The sequence below is a fragment of the Mytilus trossulus genome, chromosome 4 (assembly GCF_036588685.1).
Source record: "Mytilus trossulus isolate FHL-02 chromosome 4, PNRI_Mtr1.1.1.hap1, whole genome shotgun sequence".
In the NCBI taxonomy this organism is placed as follows: Eukaryota; Metazoa; Mollusca; class Bivalvia; order Mytilida; family Mytilidae; genus Mytilus; species Mytilus trossulus.
In genome coordinates, this window is record NC_086376.1 from 14,394,100 (window position 1) to 14,414,384 (window position 20,285).

Below are 20,285 nucleotides of genomic sequence, written 5' to 3' on the forward strand. Positions count from 1 at the left end.
AAAACAGAATAATTTGTGTTTGAAGTTATAGATGGTTATTATTAAGGGGAGATAACTGAATTTAAAATCATTAAAAAAGATTTGCAAAAGGAATGTATTTCATTTTAATGCCCCATTTATGGGCATTATGTTTACTGGTCTGGTCTGTGTGTCCGTTCATATGTCCGTCCGTCTGTTAGTTTGTTCGTCTGTCTGTCCTGTTTCAGGTTAAAATTTTGGTGAAGGTTTTTGGTCCAGGTAGTTTTTGATGAAGTTGAAGTCCGATTAACTTCAAACATGTTTCCTATGATATGAACTTTCTAATTTTAATGCCAAATTAGAGATTTTATCCCATTTTCACGGTCCACTGAACACAGAAAATGATAGGGTGGATGGGGCATCCGTGTACTTGGGACACATTCTTGTTTTAAAAAGAAATTATAGAATATTCAAAACCTTTTTTCTAATTATACCAAGATTTGCATTCTATACAAATGAACAGCTACTGTGAAAGAATGCATCAAATAATATTTTAGAGAATAAAAGATAAATGCATCTCTTTTTTTCAATTTTCAGTTCAACACACAATATTTTCCAAAATCTGTTCCTTGACCTTCATTCTCCAATTTAACCAAATACTTCAAAAAAAGTTGTACTGTAAGCTAAAATAACAATAGAAAAAAAAAGATTTTATGTTTTATATGTGTGTGCTTTGATCCATTATAACTTTGGCTTAAATCTTTAAATATTTAACATATAATTTATTTTATATATCATAGAGAACAGGATTTCTTTTTAAATGCCATTGCTTGATATGTATTGTATTTCTTCCTATTCTGCCTGCATCAAACTTTACTGCTTAACATGATTAATCCTAATATTGTATAAAAGGAACTTTGTGATAATTACATTTAGTAATACCAACATTAAGTAGTATGTAAGAGTTTTGAGAGATACTAACAATAGATCACAATTTACCACAAAATTGTAAGGATGAAACAGAGTTTATTATAACCTGGTTCTACTACAGTCTGAATTTCATTAAATATAGTCTCTGATATGTTTATACACAGAAAATCTAAGGTTAAAATGTCTTAACTCTAGTTGAATTTTTATGTATAAGGTGTATTTTGTATACCAGTCAATCATGGATATTTTTATTGTGCAGTTTATTATTCATATACTGAGGATTCATTCTTGGGATTCAAATATCCACAGAAAATGTTTTCCTCAGTCCTTATACTCTTTGCCTAAAGCATTTTTTAGAAATTATTTATGCACAGCCAATCTGCCGTAAAAGTTTTTTTTCTTAATCATAATATTTACTGTTAAAATAACAAATGCAATAATTAATAATGCATAAATAATCAATTATTATAATATATCTTGTGCTTGGAATTTTAATAGCGTGAACAAGAAAAAAAGGTAGCTACACATATTGAATTTTATGGTGATGGGTCAGTATGCTAGGAAAAGTGGATATATAAATAATCGGAGAGGAATGCATGAATAATTAAAAATAAGGAAAATGTTAAAGCATGATGGCATAAGGAGTATATGATTTAAGACATAGTTTATTTTGTTTTTTATGATTCAAACTGAGTTTTTTTATTTTTCCATTTTTAAATTAAAATTGTGTGTTAATAGTTATATATGATTTGAAAAATAACTAAATATATTTATTTGATATAGAGAAGACAGAAATCACCTGCCTCTAACAATTGCTGTTAGACCCTCAAAAACATTTTCTTTTTAATATTAAATTCTTTTCAGAAGTGACCTGTTTAATGCAGTCAGTGGTCACCTAATATTCTCATAAAACTGTCATTTTAACTTTTAACAACTATCAGTTTCAAATTTTTAAACAACCAAATAATATACATGATAAAAAAATATACATGTTTGTATAAAAAAAATAAGATGTGGTATGATTGCCAATAGGACAATTGTTCACAAGACACTAAATGACACAGATATTAACAACTATAGGTCACAGTACAAATGTCAACAATAAGCATTGCTATAAAAGGCCCTGAAATGAAAAATGTAAAACAATTCAAATGAGAAAACTAACTGCCCTAAAAATGTACAAAAACATGTGTTCATTGTGAAGGTCAAATTGAAAATCTGAACCTTGCTTTTAACAAATATCTTCATAGGAGGAAAATGTATGAATTTCTCTTGTTCCATTAGTCTTACTGAAAACAGTATCCGGGAATCCCTTATCAACAAAAAAGTACTATTTCAAATGTTTTTCTTTAAATTTATAAATTGCCTTAAATAAACTGCTATGAAATTTAATTCAAAGGGGGATGTTAAATCATGTACTTTTATAAGAAATAATGTTGTTAGTTTATTCTTGTAAAATATACTCTTTTACATATTTTCATACATCTAACTTTCATCATCAGCTAATAGAATCAAAACTGCATGTCTGTTGTGACCTTTGTTTATTTTTATGAAATTACATGCTACAGTATTCTATTTATAGCCAAGTGAACATAAGGATATAATAAAGCACATGGCTAAGATGGTGGACACAATCACTGTACCTATGGCTAGAGCCAGTATTCTGTGGTTGATTGGAGAATACAGTGAACGAGTACCTAAAATAGCTCCTGATGTTCTCAGGAAAATGGCCAAAACATTCATTAATGAGGTGAGTAAACCATTGATATATATATATATACTATACTAACTGAACTAGTATTTATTTGTTAAGGGGCCAGCTGAAGGACAACTCTGGATGCGGGAATTTCTTGCTGCATTGAAGACCTTCTGCTGTTGTTTTTTTATATGGTCGGGTTGTTGTCTCTTTGACACTTTCCCCATTTCCATTCTCAATTTTATGTATACTGTTTGATAGAAATATTTTTTTATTTAAATTGATTAGTAATTTTCAATGATAAGATTTCTTCTTAAGTCAGTTTGATTAGATATAATGGGGATAGATCAATGATATGTTGTATAAAGTTGCATCATACATATCATTTTTGATGATTATTTACAGGCCCTGCCCAGATAATGGTCCAGTGGCTGAATTGATAAATCATATTGCTGTCCATCAGATTTTCTGAATTTTATCCCAACAGACAACATAAGTCTGTGTCAACAGTTTATTGTAAAATTATTTGTTACCTGATCAATATAACCAGATGAACTTAATATTATTTGTTATTTTAGGAGGATATAGTGAAGTTACAGATAATAAACTTAGCAGCCAAACTTTGCATCACCAATCCTAAACAGACAAAACTTCTGTGTCAATATGTGTTCAATCTAGCCAAGTATGATCAGAACTATGACATCAGAGATAGGTGTAGATTTCTACGACAGATGATTTTACCAGGAGAAAAACCAAGCGCTCTAGCAAAATACGCTAAAAAGATATTCCTAGCTACCAAACCTGCCCCTGTACTAGAATCAAAGTTTAAAGGTAAAACTTGAGGTTTATGATTGTCACACCTACTTTCACCTTCACCTCTTTTCGAATCAAGGTTAAAAACCATGTGCTCTAGCAAACCTGTAAAGTGTGCTTAAAAAATATTCCTGGCTACTAAACCTGCCCCTGTATTGGATCTAAAGTTTAAAGATAAAACTTCAGTTTTGTCTCAGTTATTAATACTAAAAAAAGAAGGTGTGGTATCACTGGTATGATTGCCAATGAGAGAACTCTTCACAAGAAACCAAAATAACACAGAAATAAACAACTATAAGTCACTGTACAGCCTTAAACAATGAGTAAACCCAATACTGTATAGTCATGATAGTCAGCTATAAAAGGCCGCGAAATGACAATGTGAATCAATTTAAACGAGAAAACTAACGGCCTAATTTATGTACAAAAATGGAACGACAAACAAATATGTAACACATAAACAAATGACAACCACTGAAATACAGGCTTCTGACTTTGGACAGGCACATTTGTAATATTGGAATCATGTTTAAAAAACCAAGTGCTCAATGATAGTATGTTTTAACATCATCCTTGGCTACTAAACCTTCACCTGTGTTGGAATTAGAGTTTAAAGGTAAAACATAAAGTTTAAGACTGTCTAGGTTACTTCACCTCCACTTGTATTTAAAGGATGAACATTGAAATGTTTTATTATCCCACTGAACCCTGCTTCAAAGGAATTGGGATTTAACAATTTATCCCCATGGACATTTAAATACCAGACATCTGTCATTCAGTTTGTCAGTCTGATAGTCTGGTCATGCACACAATTTTGCCAGATTCTTTTTATAAAACTTATATCATAGGTTAATATAAGTCATGTCTTGGACTAGTTCCAAAATCAGTGTTAATCAATCATTTTTGTCAAGAATTATACCCCTTAGAATGATTAGTTTTATAGAAAACATTGTTAGTGATACCTTTTTATTTATAGATCGTGAACAGTTCCAGCTGGGTACCCTATCACACATACTGAATACCAGAGCAACAGGCTACCAAGAACTACCAGACTGGCCTGAAGTAGCTCCTGATTCCTCTGTTAGAAACATAGAACTACCAAGTCTCTTTGATGAGCCAACCAAACCTAAAGTCAGAGATAGAAAGAAAGTAGTCAAGAAAGAGAAATCATTTTATTCTGATGATTCTAGTTCAGTTGGTATGTACCCTTATGCTTTTAAAGGAAATTAAAAAGGGAGTGGGGTGATATCAAATCTTCTTAATAAAAATGTATTAAAAATATTTTTTTCCCAGATAAACCTCTCTTGAATGAGAATTCTCACCTTCCTAGCCAAGTATTACCATCCAGTCCCCCTCCTCTCTACCCCCTTGTAGATTAAGATAGAATTTTGGCTCCATGAAGTAATGATTTCCACTGGCTGCATCCAATCAATGGAGCCTTTTGGATGAAGACAATAATCAATTGTAGCAAATGTAAATAAACAATTTCCCTGTTCAGATAGTGCAACAATATTGAAGTTCTAAATCAAGTAATTGAATTTTCTGGCTATGTTTCTTGCGTTAATGTTAAAATGCCACTGTTCCTGTTCAAGAAATTTGAATACACCAGACACAACTGTTTTTGCATCTCTCTACTTAAGAATGTTAAGTGCGACCAATGGTTATGAATTATATAGTCGGAATGGGCGTGACTTTTGTCAAACACTAGATGACACAGCATTGTAATCACAAATGTAAATTTGATCAGTTAAATGTTGAGAGGAGAGGGAAGGGATCATAATCCCTGGCTAGAAAAGATGGAGAGTCCTTGATAGTTCTGTTGTATTGACCAATAGCCCAAACAGACATAATTAGTTAATATTATATTATCATGCATGAAAGGAATTATCTTTTGTCTGATGTATTTTAAATGGTATGTCTTAACAACATTCTATGTTTGAATCTGTTCATATTACTTTGACTAAGAGGTTTTTGTTCTCAAAAACAGAATTTTTTCACATTTCTTTGATCATGATCTTATGACAAGTAAATTTTTGTATGCACTTGTTCCGGAAGGCAAATGTTTTCTGATTGATTACTCTCCCTAACTATGATTTACTTCTCATAAAGAAATAAAGAAATACTGTGGATTCATTAATATTCATTGGATACTAATTTTCTTGTGGATTTTTTTTGGTACAAGTGAACCACAAAATAATTATTCAACAAATTACACATTTTCTATTAGGTAATATGCAGATTTTGGCAAAAAACTCAAAAGCAAATACTGTAAATTCAGAAATTATTGCGATGTTTTATTGCGAAAAATATGACAGGGTTATAATCACAATAATTTAAACTACCATTTTGAATTTTTTTGTTTCATCTAAACAGGATTTTCTCAATATCACAATTTAAAAAAAAAATAGCATTTTAGTCTAAAATGACAAAATCTCAATTATTCTGAATAATGTGAATGTACCATGTCCACGAACATGCAAGTTTCGCTCAATCCACGAAAATCGGTACCCACAAAAATAAATGAATCCACAGAAAATGATAAGGTGACATTTTAAAGTGTTCCAGCTAGGATTTCAAAAGGGCAGGGTGCCAATCCTGAAAAAGGGCATTTAACGCGCAATATGATAATATGAAAAGGGAATATTTTAATAAAAGATGTTAATCAAAACATTGTGTTTATTCGTTGAATCACAGGTTTTACAAGAACAACATCATAAGCCCATATAGAACTCTATCTTTCTACTTAGGCTGAAAAACTTGTCAAGGAGCTTGTCACACAAGTTTTTTATCATTGCTTGGCACAGTTGAACTTTTTATGCAGTACGTTTTGAAAGGTGGCCTGTTTCATACTGTTTCTATGGTCTGCCACATTTTACCAGTTTCACCTTTCTACACCTGCTGTGTTTAAATTGTATCAACAATAAAGAATACAGAAAAAGATTACCAAGGCATCCTACCAACACTGCTACTAAGACCCTCTTTAACTTTTCCCATAACTCAAAATAAATACCTAAACATATATATTCTTAAGCAAGAAGTATGTAGACATATTTTAGAATATGTAAATGGGTTACTCAATGCTAGGAAAAAATCAGATTGAGTTATCTTTCTTTATTCGGGTGTGCTCCTTCTTTGGAGGATTATAAACAGTACGTAAATATGATGTAAATGATCACAATATGGCGGCCGATTTTGTTATTTTTGTATCAAAAATGAAGGCAGTCAATGACAAATACGTCTGAATTTTCTGTTTATTTCACGGAAAACAAGTAAAACAATGTCTTCAACGAATTTATTATGGTTTTCAACTTTCTGTCATTATGTTTCCTCCATGAAACTACGGTAAACATCGCAAATTGTGCCCAAGTTGTTGTATGCACATTTCTTCAAAGATAATTGCCGACTGACCGATTCTATTTGAATGAATTAATGTTGATGATCATTAATGACCCATCCGATAAACGGATTACCTATAACAACAGATTATGACACCAGTTGTAACCGTTGATTAGCTTGGGGTCGTAAACAAAGTCATAAACTTTTCCCCAGGTAAAATTTAGTAATTAGCGTATCATATCAATATGAACAAATAAATATGCAATCGATCTTCAAAAAAGGCAGGGCGCCCTGGAAACTGTAAAAAGGGCACAGGGCGCCATTCGATAAAGGGCGGGCGCCGCACCCTCTGAAAACGGCCTAGCTGGAACACTGTTAATTAATATTAATAGCTAGAGTATTGTACATTTGATGTATTAAGTTAACTTGATTTATTACAGATGAAACAGAATCCAGTGAGGATGATGATAGTGACGAGGAAAGTGATGATGAAGAAGAAAGTGACAATGAAGAGGTAGATGAAAGTTCTGATGAAAAGTCATCTTCATCAGAGGAAGAAGAGAGTGATGAGGAAGACTCAGATTTAGATGAAAAACTGGCAAAATTTACGGGAAAGAAAAAGGAAGAAGTTAAAGTAAAACGTCCTGTAGAAAGTGATGAATCCTTGGATGATGATTCAGATGACGAGGATAGTTCAGTGGAGGATAGTGATGAAAGTGAAGAGGAAGTCAAACCAAAGTCTAAACCCCAGCCAAAGGTAAACGTCTTAATTTTTACATTCTTTCCATTGGAAATCTACAGAAGGAATTTACTTTCATTTGTTTTCATTTATTTCATTTTCTTGACCTTCAGTATTATAAAGCATCAAAATCTTAAATGAAATGTGCAAATTTATTCCAACTTACTTAAATAAGGGGAGATAACTCAGATAGTAGGGGAGATAACTCAGATAAAGTATTTTTTTTATATAAAATGTTTATCTACTTTAATATATAGCAGGAAACAAATTCGTTGACCCAATTTTTTCTTTAACTTATCTTTAACCATGTTTAAAGAGCTATCTTTTTTACATTTTATCTCAAAATTCTATCAGGTAGATTTCTTTTTATCTCACAAAATTGGATTTTGCATGCATAATCTATACAAAATCTTAGTGTGAAAAAGAGTCATTGGAATTTGAATTGAGATTATGGCCATATCTTGAGGGAAAAAAATTGCATGGAAAGGGGGGGGGGGGGGGGGAGGTTAAAAAAAATTGGGGAGTGGGGGGTAAATAAAAATTGGGGTGAGAGGGGTCAGTTTGCACCAGCAAAGTGTATTGCACAAAAGCCAAAAATGAATTTAAATTTAAATCACATAACCAATGCAAGTTCTATGACGACAGCTTTTCTCTGTCAGAAACCCTTTGTGTGTCACATATTTAGTTACAATCCAAATTCAGACGTGTATCAAGTGGGAATTTTGTGTTCATTTTTGCCCCAACTGTTTTAAGGTTGGACCTCTGCCGTCGTATCAAGTTTCACTCAGTAAAGCAATTTATTCATGTTTAAATGTTAATAAGACGTGTTTCAATCTGTTGTCATGTGTTAAAGTCTAATCTCTCTAACCAATATTGTACTTTTACTTATTACTTCAGAAACAACTAAAGACAAAAGAAAAGGAGATTTCTAAGAAGAAAGAAGATTTACTTTTAGATTTAGATGATGCATGTAGGTTGCACTATTACATACGTCTCATTATATAATAAACAGTGCTGCTTCATGTATTAAGTGGAGAAAAAAGTCTCAGCTCTTAAAAAAAGTTGGATCCTGCCCCCTCAGTCATGATGTATTAACTTTAAACCTTTGCTTACTTTACAGTTAAAGTTTGTGTTAATGTCAGTTTAAATGGAGCCATTAATGATTTAAATCTGTTTAGTATTTATTATGCAGTACTAGATGTAATTGTTTTTGACATTTCTTATTTCCATGCACAGAGTGCTTGACTCTTTGCCTCCAGTCATGGTTCATTTACCACTAAGATTTGCATTGTTTCAAACATGTTTAGAATTGCATTTTAATTTCACCTTTATCATTATACTATCAAAATTACATAAAAATTTTGTGGCTATGAGTTTTGTGAGAGGTTATTTGAAACTGAAGTTTGAACTCTTTGAAGATTGTAAATACCTCAACTGTAAATATAGAATCGTATAAAAACAAATCTGTTAAGGGAAAAAAATCTATACAATACTGCTTAGTTAAACAAACTAGTATTTTTTTACACTACCAAAAAATGTCAATGGACTTTTGTATTGATAGTCATGACTTTGAATGAATTGTGTACTATGTTAATCATTTATTTTATATCTACTATATCCACATTATGAGTGATATATTGTTTTCTGTGTTGGCAGTTGGACCTAATGGTGGTACCAGTTCAACAGGAACACCCGGTGACATGTTGACACCCAGTATGGCTGGCAGCCTAAGTAATATGTCTATAAGTGATAAAGGAATGTCAGCAGCTAGTAGTATGAATGTAAGTTTTACACATTATATTATTTCTTCTTTTTAGCACCTGTGCCTATTTTATCCATGAATTTGATATTACATGTACTTATGACATTGCTTTTCTGACATTTTGTGCAATTGTTTGAAATGATCAAATAATAAACAACCTTGATATTTGAATGTACACTTAAGTTTTTATGGAGATTACAAAGCCCACCCACCCATCATGGTTCATTGACTTTAAAACTTTTACATAGCTTACAAAACTAAGGATTTTCTTAACCCAGGCATAGATTACCTTAGCCGTATTTGGCACAACCTTTTGAAATTCTGGGTCCTCTGTGCTCATCAACTTTGTGCTGGTTTGGCCTTATAACTATTTTGATCTGAGCGTCACTGATGAATCTTATGTAGACCAAATACGCGTCTGGCGTACTAATCTATTATCCTGGTACCTTTGATATCTATTTACAAGTAAATGTTTGTGTTAAGGTTTTCAAAGGGAACAACTTATGATAAGTCATTGGTATTTGGTATGCATTTGTATAAGCATTGAAACATCTCATTTCCATACTTTCAGTCATGGTTCATTGACTTTGAATATTTGATAAACTTTCATGTATTAGTATTGCATTATCAAAATTACATAAAGGTGAGACATATCTCTGTGTTGTTTTTTGACTTTTTTTTGTTCATCTAATTTCTTAATCTACAAAGCTCAATGATGCTGAAGGATGTAGCTTGTTGTAGCCTGTATAGACAGTAGGCCAGTTAATAAGCTACAAAAGTGCTGAGCATTGAAGTAAATTGATGGCAGTATGGCAGATTATGCCAGGCTAATTCACCAATAAATCCAGACTATTAAAGAACATTCATCATATGCAATATCTAAATATTTTGAGCACAGTTTTACTCCAAAATGACCCACTAACTTCTTTGTTTCTTGGGGACAGTTATTCATTGAATGGTGTTTGTGTTGCAAATAGTTTCTTTTCTGCTGGTGATTTTGAGCCCAATACCCACCTACTCCTAAGGCAGGGCAGCCCATTTTAATATGACCTCCTTGGAGGGGAATTATTATGAAATACTGTTGTCTGTCCCTCCATTGTCAACATGTTAGACAATATAAACACAAAAACACTCTCACCAATGTCTATGAAACATTAATTAGTGAATTGGTTTTAGCTATTGCCATTTATGCTCCTTTTTTATACTTATTAATTTAAGAATTTAAGTTTCTGCGTTTTGGAATTTAATTTGAGAAAATGCTTGACTTTTCCAGTTTCAATTAATTTCTGGCTTTTTAAGACTTCAAAGTGCTGTGAACAATTTTCATGATACTTTATTGAATTTTTATACCCCCGCTTTAAAAAAGGGGGGGGTATACTGTTTTACCTCTGTCTGTCCGTCAGTCCGATGTCAGTCCGTCCGTCTCTCAATTCGTCCGTCGGTCAGTCCGTCCGTCCGTCCCATGAATATTTTTCGTCGCATTTTTCTCAGGAACTACTATACAAGGATTTCTGAAATTTGGTTTCAGGGTTAATCTAAGTCAGCTATACCGTGTGATGCGTTTTCTGATTGATCACTTGACAACTTCCTGTTTACCGAACACTTGTATGATTTTACACATGATAGCCAAGTTGAATTTCCAGTATTTCAGACAATAACTCAAAAACTTTTAGAAGTTATCTTGAAACTTTACTGGTTTGTTCGTCTATTGAATAAGCTCCTTTTTTATATTTCTGATATGACTTTGTGGATTTATTAGTTGGAAAATTGTTGAAACTTGGGGACAGGCGTATCATGGGTTCATGGCACAGCTCTTTTTCCCTAAATGTTTTACCTAATTATACCCCACGCAACGAGTTGCAGAGGGTATAATGTTTTTGACCCGTCCGTCTGTCCGTCCGTCAGTCAGTCCGTCAGTCCGTCCGTCCGTCAGTCCTGTTTCTTTCATCGCAACTCCTCTAAAACCACACAACAGAATTTCACGAAACCTTTTTAGATAATAAGGACATACTATGTAGTTGTGCATATCGACGGGAAATTTTGATTCAATTTTTTTTCTAGGAGTTACGCCCCTTTGAACTTATTTACTTTAATGTACTACTGCAACAGTTTGTCATCGCAACTCTTCTCAAGCCACACAACAGAATTTCACGAAACCTTTTCAGATAATAAGGACGTACTATATAGTTGTGCATATCGTCGGGAAATTGCGAAATCAATTATTTTTCTAGGAGTTATGCCCCTTTGAACTTATTTACTTTAATGTACTACTGCAAGTTTGTCATCGCAACTCCTCTCAAACCACACAACAGAATTTCATGAAACCTTTTCAGATAATAAGGACATACTATGTAGTTGTGCATATCGACGGGAAATTGCGATTCAATTTTTTTTTCTAGGAGTTACACCCCTTTGAACTTATTTACCTTAATGTACTACTGCAACAGTTTGTCATTGCAACTCCTCTCAAACCACACAACAAAATTTCACGAAACCTTTTCAGATAATAAGGACATACTATGTAGTTGTGCAGATCGACGGGAAATTGCGATTCAATTTTTTTTCTAGGAGTTACGCTCCTTTGAACTTATTAACTTTAATGTACTACTGCAACAGTTTGTCATCGCAACTCCTCTCAAACCACACAACAGAATTTCATGAAATTTTGTAGATAATAAGGACATACTATTTAGATGTGCATATTGGCAGGAAATTTATTTTTCTTATACAATTTTTTTTACTTACACTTATTTAATTTCTCCAATGACAATGTGGGGACTTGGGGTATGTGAGCGTGCTCACTAAGGTTCTTTAATTTGATTTTTGTTTCAGTTTGTGCAGCCTCCTCAGATTGTACCAAAGACTTATGAGTTACTGAACAAGATATCAGGAAATGGATTATGTGTATCATATAAGTTTACAAGGACTATATCTGTCTTTTCTCCAAAAATGGTGTCTATAGAACTTATTTTTACTAATAATAAAGATGATGCAATATCTGCCATCAAAATTGGTGACAAAGTAAGTATATAAACATATAAATAAGTATGATGCAATGTTATATTGAGAGAGAAAAGATATAAGATATGAATTCAAAGGTTTACATGATAACTTTAGTTTTTTTTTATTTTAAAAGGTGAAATTTTGTAAAATATCTGTTCAATTCACATGAACTTTACTAATCAAAATAAATGAAAACTAAGTTATGACTTGAAAAGCTCCAAACATGACAAATTAAGGATTAACAGTACTGTAGTTGAAGAGTTGCCCTGTCAATTGTCAATTTGACAAGCCCAAACACAGTTACTGGCGATGAATAGCAGAGACAGTAAAACGAACATTTGCGACCGTCAAATCAAAATTGACGGTGGCAACTCTTCAACTTACAAAAAGAAATACTACGTTAGAGCTTGAAAAAATGATTAAATTTGACATACAAAAATAAATCTGCTAATCTTCATGAATGATTTTGGCGCAAAGACGTATCTGGAGGTTATAACATTACCTCTACGCTTCAAATTCGGATAAAATCACATCAACATGGCAAGTTAGAGGTAGCTGTTGTTTTATTTTCGATAATATTGTAGTAAACAAACATTTGTTGATCTAATCAATTCAAACCTGCAGGTCCCTCCTTAGTTACGCCTGGTCAACTGTAGATATGACGTTAACTTTAGCCAATGCAAAAAACTGTTACATAAAAATTGCATTAGAATTATGTGAACATTTCTATCCTTATATTCTAGAAACTTCAGCCTGGAATGGAAATACAAGATTTCCCTGAAATAGGTTGGTACATTGTATTTATTACTTTGAGGTTCCTACAACTTTTAATTAGCAGACAAGTTTCTACAAGTATATTGATAAGAATAACAAACCAGTGTGATTCCTGAAATTTGAAACATGATTTAATTTGAGCATACAAATTGTGTGATGCATTTTCCTGTCTCATTATAATTAACATCTCCTTTTCATAACACTTCTATAGTCTTGCACATAATGGCAATGTTCAGAACACTTCTATAGTCTTACACATAATGGCAATGTTCATAACACTTCTATAGTCTTCCACATAATGGCAATGTTCAGAACACTTCTATAGTCTTACACATAATGGCAATGTTAAGAACACTTCTATAGTCTTACACATAATGGCAATATTCATAACACTTCTATTGTCTTACACATAATGGCAATGTTCATAACACTTCTATAGTCTTACACTTAATGGCAAAGTTCATAACACTTCTATAGTCTTACACATAATGGCAATGTTCATAACACTTCTATAGTCTTACAAATAATGGCAATGTTCATAACACTTCTATAGTCTTACACATAGTGGCAATGTACATAACACTTCTATAGTCTTACACATTATGGCAATGTTCAGAACACTTCTTTAGTCTTACACATAATGGCAATGTTCATAACACTTCTATAGTCTTACACTTAATGGCAATAATGTTCATAACACTTCTATAGTCTTACACTTAATGGTAATGTTCAGAACACTTCTATAGTCTTACACATAATGGCAATGTTCATAACACTTCTATAGTCTTACACATAATGGCAATGTTCATAACACTTCTATAGTCTTACACATAATGACAATGTTCAGAACACTTCTATAGTCTTACACTTAATGGCAATGTTCATAACACTTCTATAGTCTTACACATAATGGCAATGTTCATAACACTTCTATAGTCTTACACATAATGGTAATGTTCATAACACTTCTATAGTCTTACACTTAATGGTAATGTTCAGAACACTTCTATAGTCTTACACATAATGGCAATGTTCAAAACACTTCTATAGTCTTACACATAATGACAATGTTCAGAACACTTCTATAGTCTTACACATAATGGCAATGTTCAGAACACTTCTATAGTCTTACACATTATGACAATGTTCAGAACACTTCTATAGTCTTACACATAATGGCAATGTTCATAACACTTCTATAGTCTTACACTTAATGGTAATGTTCAGAACACTTCTATAGTCTTACACATAATGGCAATGTTCATAACACTTATATTGTCTTACACATAATGGTAATGTGCATAACACTTCTATAGTCTTACACATAATGGCAATGTTCATAAAATGTTCATAACACTTCTATAGTCTTACACATAATGGTAATGTTCATAACACTTCTATAGTCTTACACATAATGGCAATGTTCATAACACTTCTATAGTCTTACACATAATGGCAATGTTCATAACACTTCAATAGTCTTACACATAATGGCAATGTTCATAACACTTCTATAGTCTTACACATAATGATAATGTTCATAACACTTCTATAGTCTTACACATAATGGCAATGTTCATAACACTTCTATAGTCTTACACATAATGGTAATGTTCATAACACTTCTATAGTCTTACACATAATGGTAATGTTCATAACACTTCTATAGTCTTACACATAATGGCAATGTTCATAACACTTCTATAGTCTTACACTTAATTGCAAAGTTCATAACACTTCTATAGTCTTACACATAATGGTAATGTTCATAACACTTCTATAGTCTTACACTTAATGGTAATGTTCATAACACTTCCATAGTCTTACACATAATGGTAATGTTCAGAACACTTCTATAGTCTTACACATGATGGTAATGTTCATAACACTTCTATAGTCTTACACATAATGGCAATGTTCATAACACTTCTATAGTCTTACACTTAATTGCAAAGTTCATAACACTTCTATAGTCTTACACATAATGGTAATGTTCATAACACTTCTATAGTCTTACACTTAATTGCAAAGTTCATAACACTTCTATAGTCTTACACATAATGGTAATGTTCATAACACTTCAATAGTCTTACACTTAATTGCAAAGTTCATAACACTTCTATAGTCTTACACATAATGGTAATGTTCATAACACTTCTATAGTCTTACACTTAATGGTAATGTTCATAAGACTTCTTTAGTCTTACACATAATGGTAATGTTCATAACACTTCTATAGTCTTACACATAATGGCAATGTTCAGAACACTTCTATAGTCTTACACATAATGGCAATGTTCATAACACTTCTATAGTCTTACACTTAATTGCAAATTTCATAACACTTCTATAGTCTTACACATAATGGCAATGTTCAGAACACTTCTATAGTCTTACACTAAATGGTAATGTTCATAACACTTCTATAGTCTTCCACATAATGGCAATGTTCATAACACTTCTATAGTCTTACACATAATGGCAATGTCAGAACACTTCTATAGTCTTACACTTAATGGCAATGTTAATAACACTTCTATAGTCTTACACATAATGGCAATGTTAATAACACTTCTATAGTCTTACACATAATGGCAATGTTCATAACACTTCTATAGTCTTCCACATAATGGCAATGTTCATAACACTTCTATAGTCTTACACATAATGGTAATGTTCATAACACTTCTATAGTCTTACACATAATGGCAATGTTCATAACACTTCTATAGTCTTACACTTAATGGTAATGTTCATAACACTTCTATAGTCTTACACATAATGGCAATGTTCATAACACTTCTATAGTCTTACACATAATGGCAATGTTCATAACACTTCTATAGTCTTACACATAATGGCAATGTTCATAACACTTCTATAGTCTTACACATAATGGCAATGTTCATAACACTTCTATAGTCTTACACTTAATGGTAATGTTCATAACACTTCTATAGTCTTACACTTAATGGTAATGTTCATAACACTTCTTTAGTCTTACACTTAATGGTAATGTTCATAACACTTCTATAGTCTTACACATAATGGCAATGTTCATAACACTTCTATAGTCTTACACTTAATGGTAATGTTCATAACACTTCTATAGTCTTACACATGATGGTAATGTTCATAACACTTCTATTGTCTTACATATAATGGTAATGTTCAGAACACTTCTATAGTCTTACACTTAATGGTATTGTTCATAACACTTCTATAGTCTTACACTTAATGGTAATGTTCATAACACTTCTATAGTCTTACACATAATGGCAATGTTCAGAACACTTCTATAGTCTTACACATAATGGCAATGTTCATAACACTTCTATAGTCTTACACATAATGGCAATATTCATAACACTTCTATAGTCTTACACATTATGGCAATGTCAGAACACTTCTATAGTCTTACACATAATGGCAATGTTCATAACACTTCTATTGTCTTACACATAATGGCAATGTTCATAACACTTCTATAGTCTTACACATAATGGCAATATTCATAACACTTCTATAGTCTTACACATTATGGCAATGTCAGAACACTTCTATAGTCTTACACATAATGGCAATGTTCATAACACTTATATTGTCTTACACATAATGGCAATGTTCATAACACTTCTATAGTCTTACACATAATGGCAATGTTCATAACACTTCTATAGTCTTACACATAATGGCAATATGCATAACACTTCTATAGTCTTACACATTATGGCAATGTCAGAACACTTCTATAGTCTTACACATAATGGCAATGTTCATAACACTTCTATTGTCTTACACATAATGGCAATATTCATAACACTTCTATAGTCTTACACATTATGGCAATGTCAGAACACTTCTATAGTCTTACACATAATGGCAATGTTCATAACACTTCTATTGTCTTACACATAATGGCAATGTTCATAACACTTCTATAGTCTTACACATAATGGCAAAGTTCATAACACTTCTATAGTCTTACACATAATGGCAATGTTCATAACACTTATATTGTCTTACACATAATGGCAATGTTCATAACACTTCTATTGTCTTACACATAATGGCAATGTTCATAACACTTCTATTGTCTTACACATAATGGCAATGTTCAGAACACTTCTATAGTCTTACACATAATGGCAATGTTCATAACACTTCTATTGTCTTACACATAATGGCAATTTTCATAACACTTCTATTGTCTTACACATAATGGCAATGTTCTGAACACTTCTATAGTCTTACACATAATGGCAATGGTCAGAACACTTCTATTGTCTTACACATAATGGCAATGTTCATAACACTTCTATTGTCTTACACATAATGGCAATGTTCATAACACTTCTATAGTCTTACACATAATGGCAATGTTCATAACACTTCTATTGTCTTACACATAATGGCAATGTTCATAACACTTCTATAGTCTTACACATAATGGCAATGTTCATAACACTTCTATTGTCTTACACATAATGGCAATGTTCATAACACTTCTATTGTCTTACACATAATGGCAATGTAGGAAATTTTCATCAAGTTTCACAAAGCAACTACAAATAGAGCAGCTTGAAATATAATGTGAAGGACTTTAACACTTACCTTTCTTCAACTTCCTACATACAGAATACTTAAAGCTTGGATACACACATGTTATAAAATGGAACCAATAACAAAATAATCTTGTTTTCAGACTCACTAGGGGAAGGAGCCACAACAACTGCTGTTTTCTCTATAAACTTTAACGACACAACACAACCTGCCAAATTTGACTTATGTACTACAGACCAAAAATTTAATGTAAGCATAACCGCCCCTGTAGGAGAACTGTTACAGCCACATACCATGAGTGAGGGAGAATTTACTTCACAACAAGGTAAGAATAATATTTAAGAGATAATGAAAATTTTCATACATCAGAGTTTAACACAGAATTTAGAATTAATTTCCCCATGGTAACAAGTTTGTATTGAATAAAACTTTTATATACTGTACAACAGTCAGGCAATGGTCATATTTTCAAGTCATTGCCTCTTCCTAAAGATCGTTGACCACAGAGTATTCTTGGTTTGATTTGAAGGATTAAAAAAATTATAATTTGACCTTGTCCTCAATTTTAAGTTTAATTCAAAACTGAATTGTTAAACTGCTATTCCAGTATCTCAGCACATAAAATATTCAGTGTATTAATTTATATATTTTAATTGTAGGGAAACTTGGTGGAATGAATGAGAATTCAGGAACGGTAAAACTTCCAGAAAACAAACGTGATTCTGCCAGCATATGTAAATGTGTACACACAGTGGCTAATGTGATACAGATACCCTCACAAAGTACACAACTTTACCAGTTTGCTGCCCAGACGGTGGCTTCTAATACATTGACATTAATTACTGTTAAACAAACTGATGACTCAGCTAAACTGACTGTTAATTGTGAAAAGATGGTTATAGGCTCAATGTTGTTCAAAGACCTAAAGTCAATTTTTGTTAAGGAGTAGCTTATGTTACAAAAGTATTATGAAATGACAGTAATGATGTCTCATTGTTTTGCAATTTATGTGTCAAATTTTGCATTGCTTCCTTCAAATATTGATGTACAGTATTCAAAGGAGTAGGGCCTGTCAGAACACTTTTTTACCCAAACTGTAACATTTTTAAAATTTGTTTAAAATGTAAACTTTAAATTTTTTATTGGAAAGAATACAATTTATTACACAAAATTGCAACTTTTCTTTTTTTACATTAAATTGCAAATGTATCGGTAGTAGCATCATTGATTCCTGCAAAATTACTAAAATCTTCAAAATTGTAAAATATGTGCTAATCCTAGGTGTTTTAATGTAATATGGCTGGGTTTGAATATATGTTGTATTTGATGATGATGCATAGCATGTGTAAAAATTGAGACAGAACATGAATGGGGCCACTTCCCTTTAGGTAATGAAATGGCTAAAAAGTAAAGTTTTGTGGCATATTTGAGAGAATTTCATGTTTAAGTGTACATTTAGTAATCTTTAAAGATGAACTGAAGAAGATGCTTTTTTTTTAAATTGTTTCATAATGTCAAAAAACTTTCATGATATGAACTTCAAATTTAAGGTCAAAATCAGGGTCAGAATAAGCCCATACTAGACCTGCTCCTTTATAATGAAAGATGGAAACCAAAAAAAAAACATTGCATTCAACCATGATGTCATTCTAGAGTATATGATAAGCAAATCTTAAATGATAGAATGGAAATGTCTAGTCATTGAATGTAATAAGAGTCAGAACCCTGCTAACAGATATGGTCTGTCTTTTAAAACATTTAAATTGCTCGTCTTTGTTAATGTGTAACAAACTAATTAATTTTATATATATTCCATATGGACCATTGTTTTGTTGTTGTTAATAGATACATTAAAGCTTGGAAATTACTATTGATGAATTTACTAATCTTATTGAACTCATTCATTCTGTGAATTATTGTATCTTTACAAATGTAGACATTGCTCATCAGGAATTTGAACAGTCCTTTAATAAGAGCCAATCACCTGTCTTAAAACTGAAATTAGAATATTATATACGTTTGCCTATAAATGACTATTACAACTTTTTACATATATTGATATGTATCCCTTCTAGTTGTTATAATTAAGATGATTAATTATGAAGGTTTACAATCAGTGCTATACTATGTGCAATATGTTCAACAATTTCCTTAATAAAATTCATTATTAAATACAACGATTTGATTTAATTCCAAAAGAGTAGGCATGGTAGGGGTAGGTATATCCTGAATTATACCATGGGGTACACAATTAGTACCCATTGAAATACCGAATGTTGAAATATTAATTTCCAAACTCTACAAATATAAAGTCGATCATATACTTTAGTATATTTTCTGGTAGATTCAGTGTAATTCTTCACAAAAGATGTATTATTGTAACTCAATACAAGTAATTCGGATCTTCGATTCCCATTTTTATAGGAAAATCTCTGTGAGATGGTGAAGTCGATCTTTCAACTGAGCATGGGGAATAGAAGTGTGAAGTGTAGAAAAATCAAAATTCTTTATGTTGCTGCAAAAATTAAGCAGTAGATATTTCGATTTTTTTAGAATCAACATCTGGTTAACACCACTGGTAGAATATATCTCATCACAATATTTTCAAAGCCCATCTTTAACTGTAGAAAGAATAGTAGTCATTACTTTCGAAAGATGTTTAGTCGAATATTTTGATGACCCAGATAAGTATCGTTCTTTATATGGAGTTT

The 20,285-nt window shown here is 32.0% G+C and overlaps 1 protein-coding gene across 3 annotated transcripts in view; it reads left to right on the forward strand.

Annotated features, from left to right (window-relative positions):
* The window catches only part of LOC134714741 (AP-3 complex subunit beta-2-like), a 41,937-nt gene extending 22,471 nt beyond the window's left edge, over positions 1-19,466 (forward strand). For 2 of the 3 annotated variants that reach the window (XM_063576258.1, XM_063576260.1), the window contains 10 exons: positions 2,471-2,638; positions 3,163-3,415; positions 4,374-4,595; positions 7,174-7,490; positions 8,370-8,442; positions 9,129-9,253; positions 12,067-12,255; positions 12,981-13,023; positions 17,717-17,899; positions 18,234-19,466. In XM_063576258.1, the coding sequence (XP_063432328.1) occupies positions 2,471-2,638; positions 3,163-3,415; positions 4,374-4,595; positions 7,174-7,490; positions 8,370-8,442; positions 9,129-9,253; positions 12,067-12,255; positions 12,981-13,023; positions 17,717-17,899; positions 18,234-18,523 (1,863 nt within the window). In that variant the 3' untranslated portion in view covers positions 18,524-19,466. Of the gene's footprint in view, positions 1-1,386; positions 1,405-2,470; positions 2,639-3,162; positions 3,416-4,373; positions 4,596-7,173; positions 7,491-8,369; positions 8,443-9,128; positions 9,254-12,066; positions 12,256-12,980; positions 13,024-17,716; positions 17,900-18,233 lie in introns of all 3 variants that reach the window. The other variant, XM_063576259.1, reaches the window with a different exon arrangement.
* The last annotated feature ends 819 nt before the right edge of the window (positions 19,467-20,285 follow it).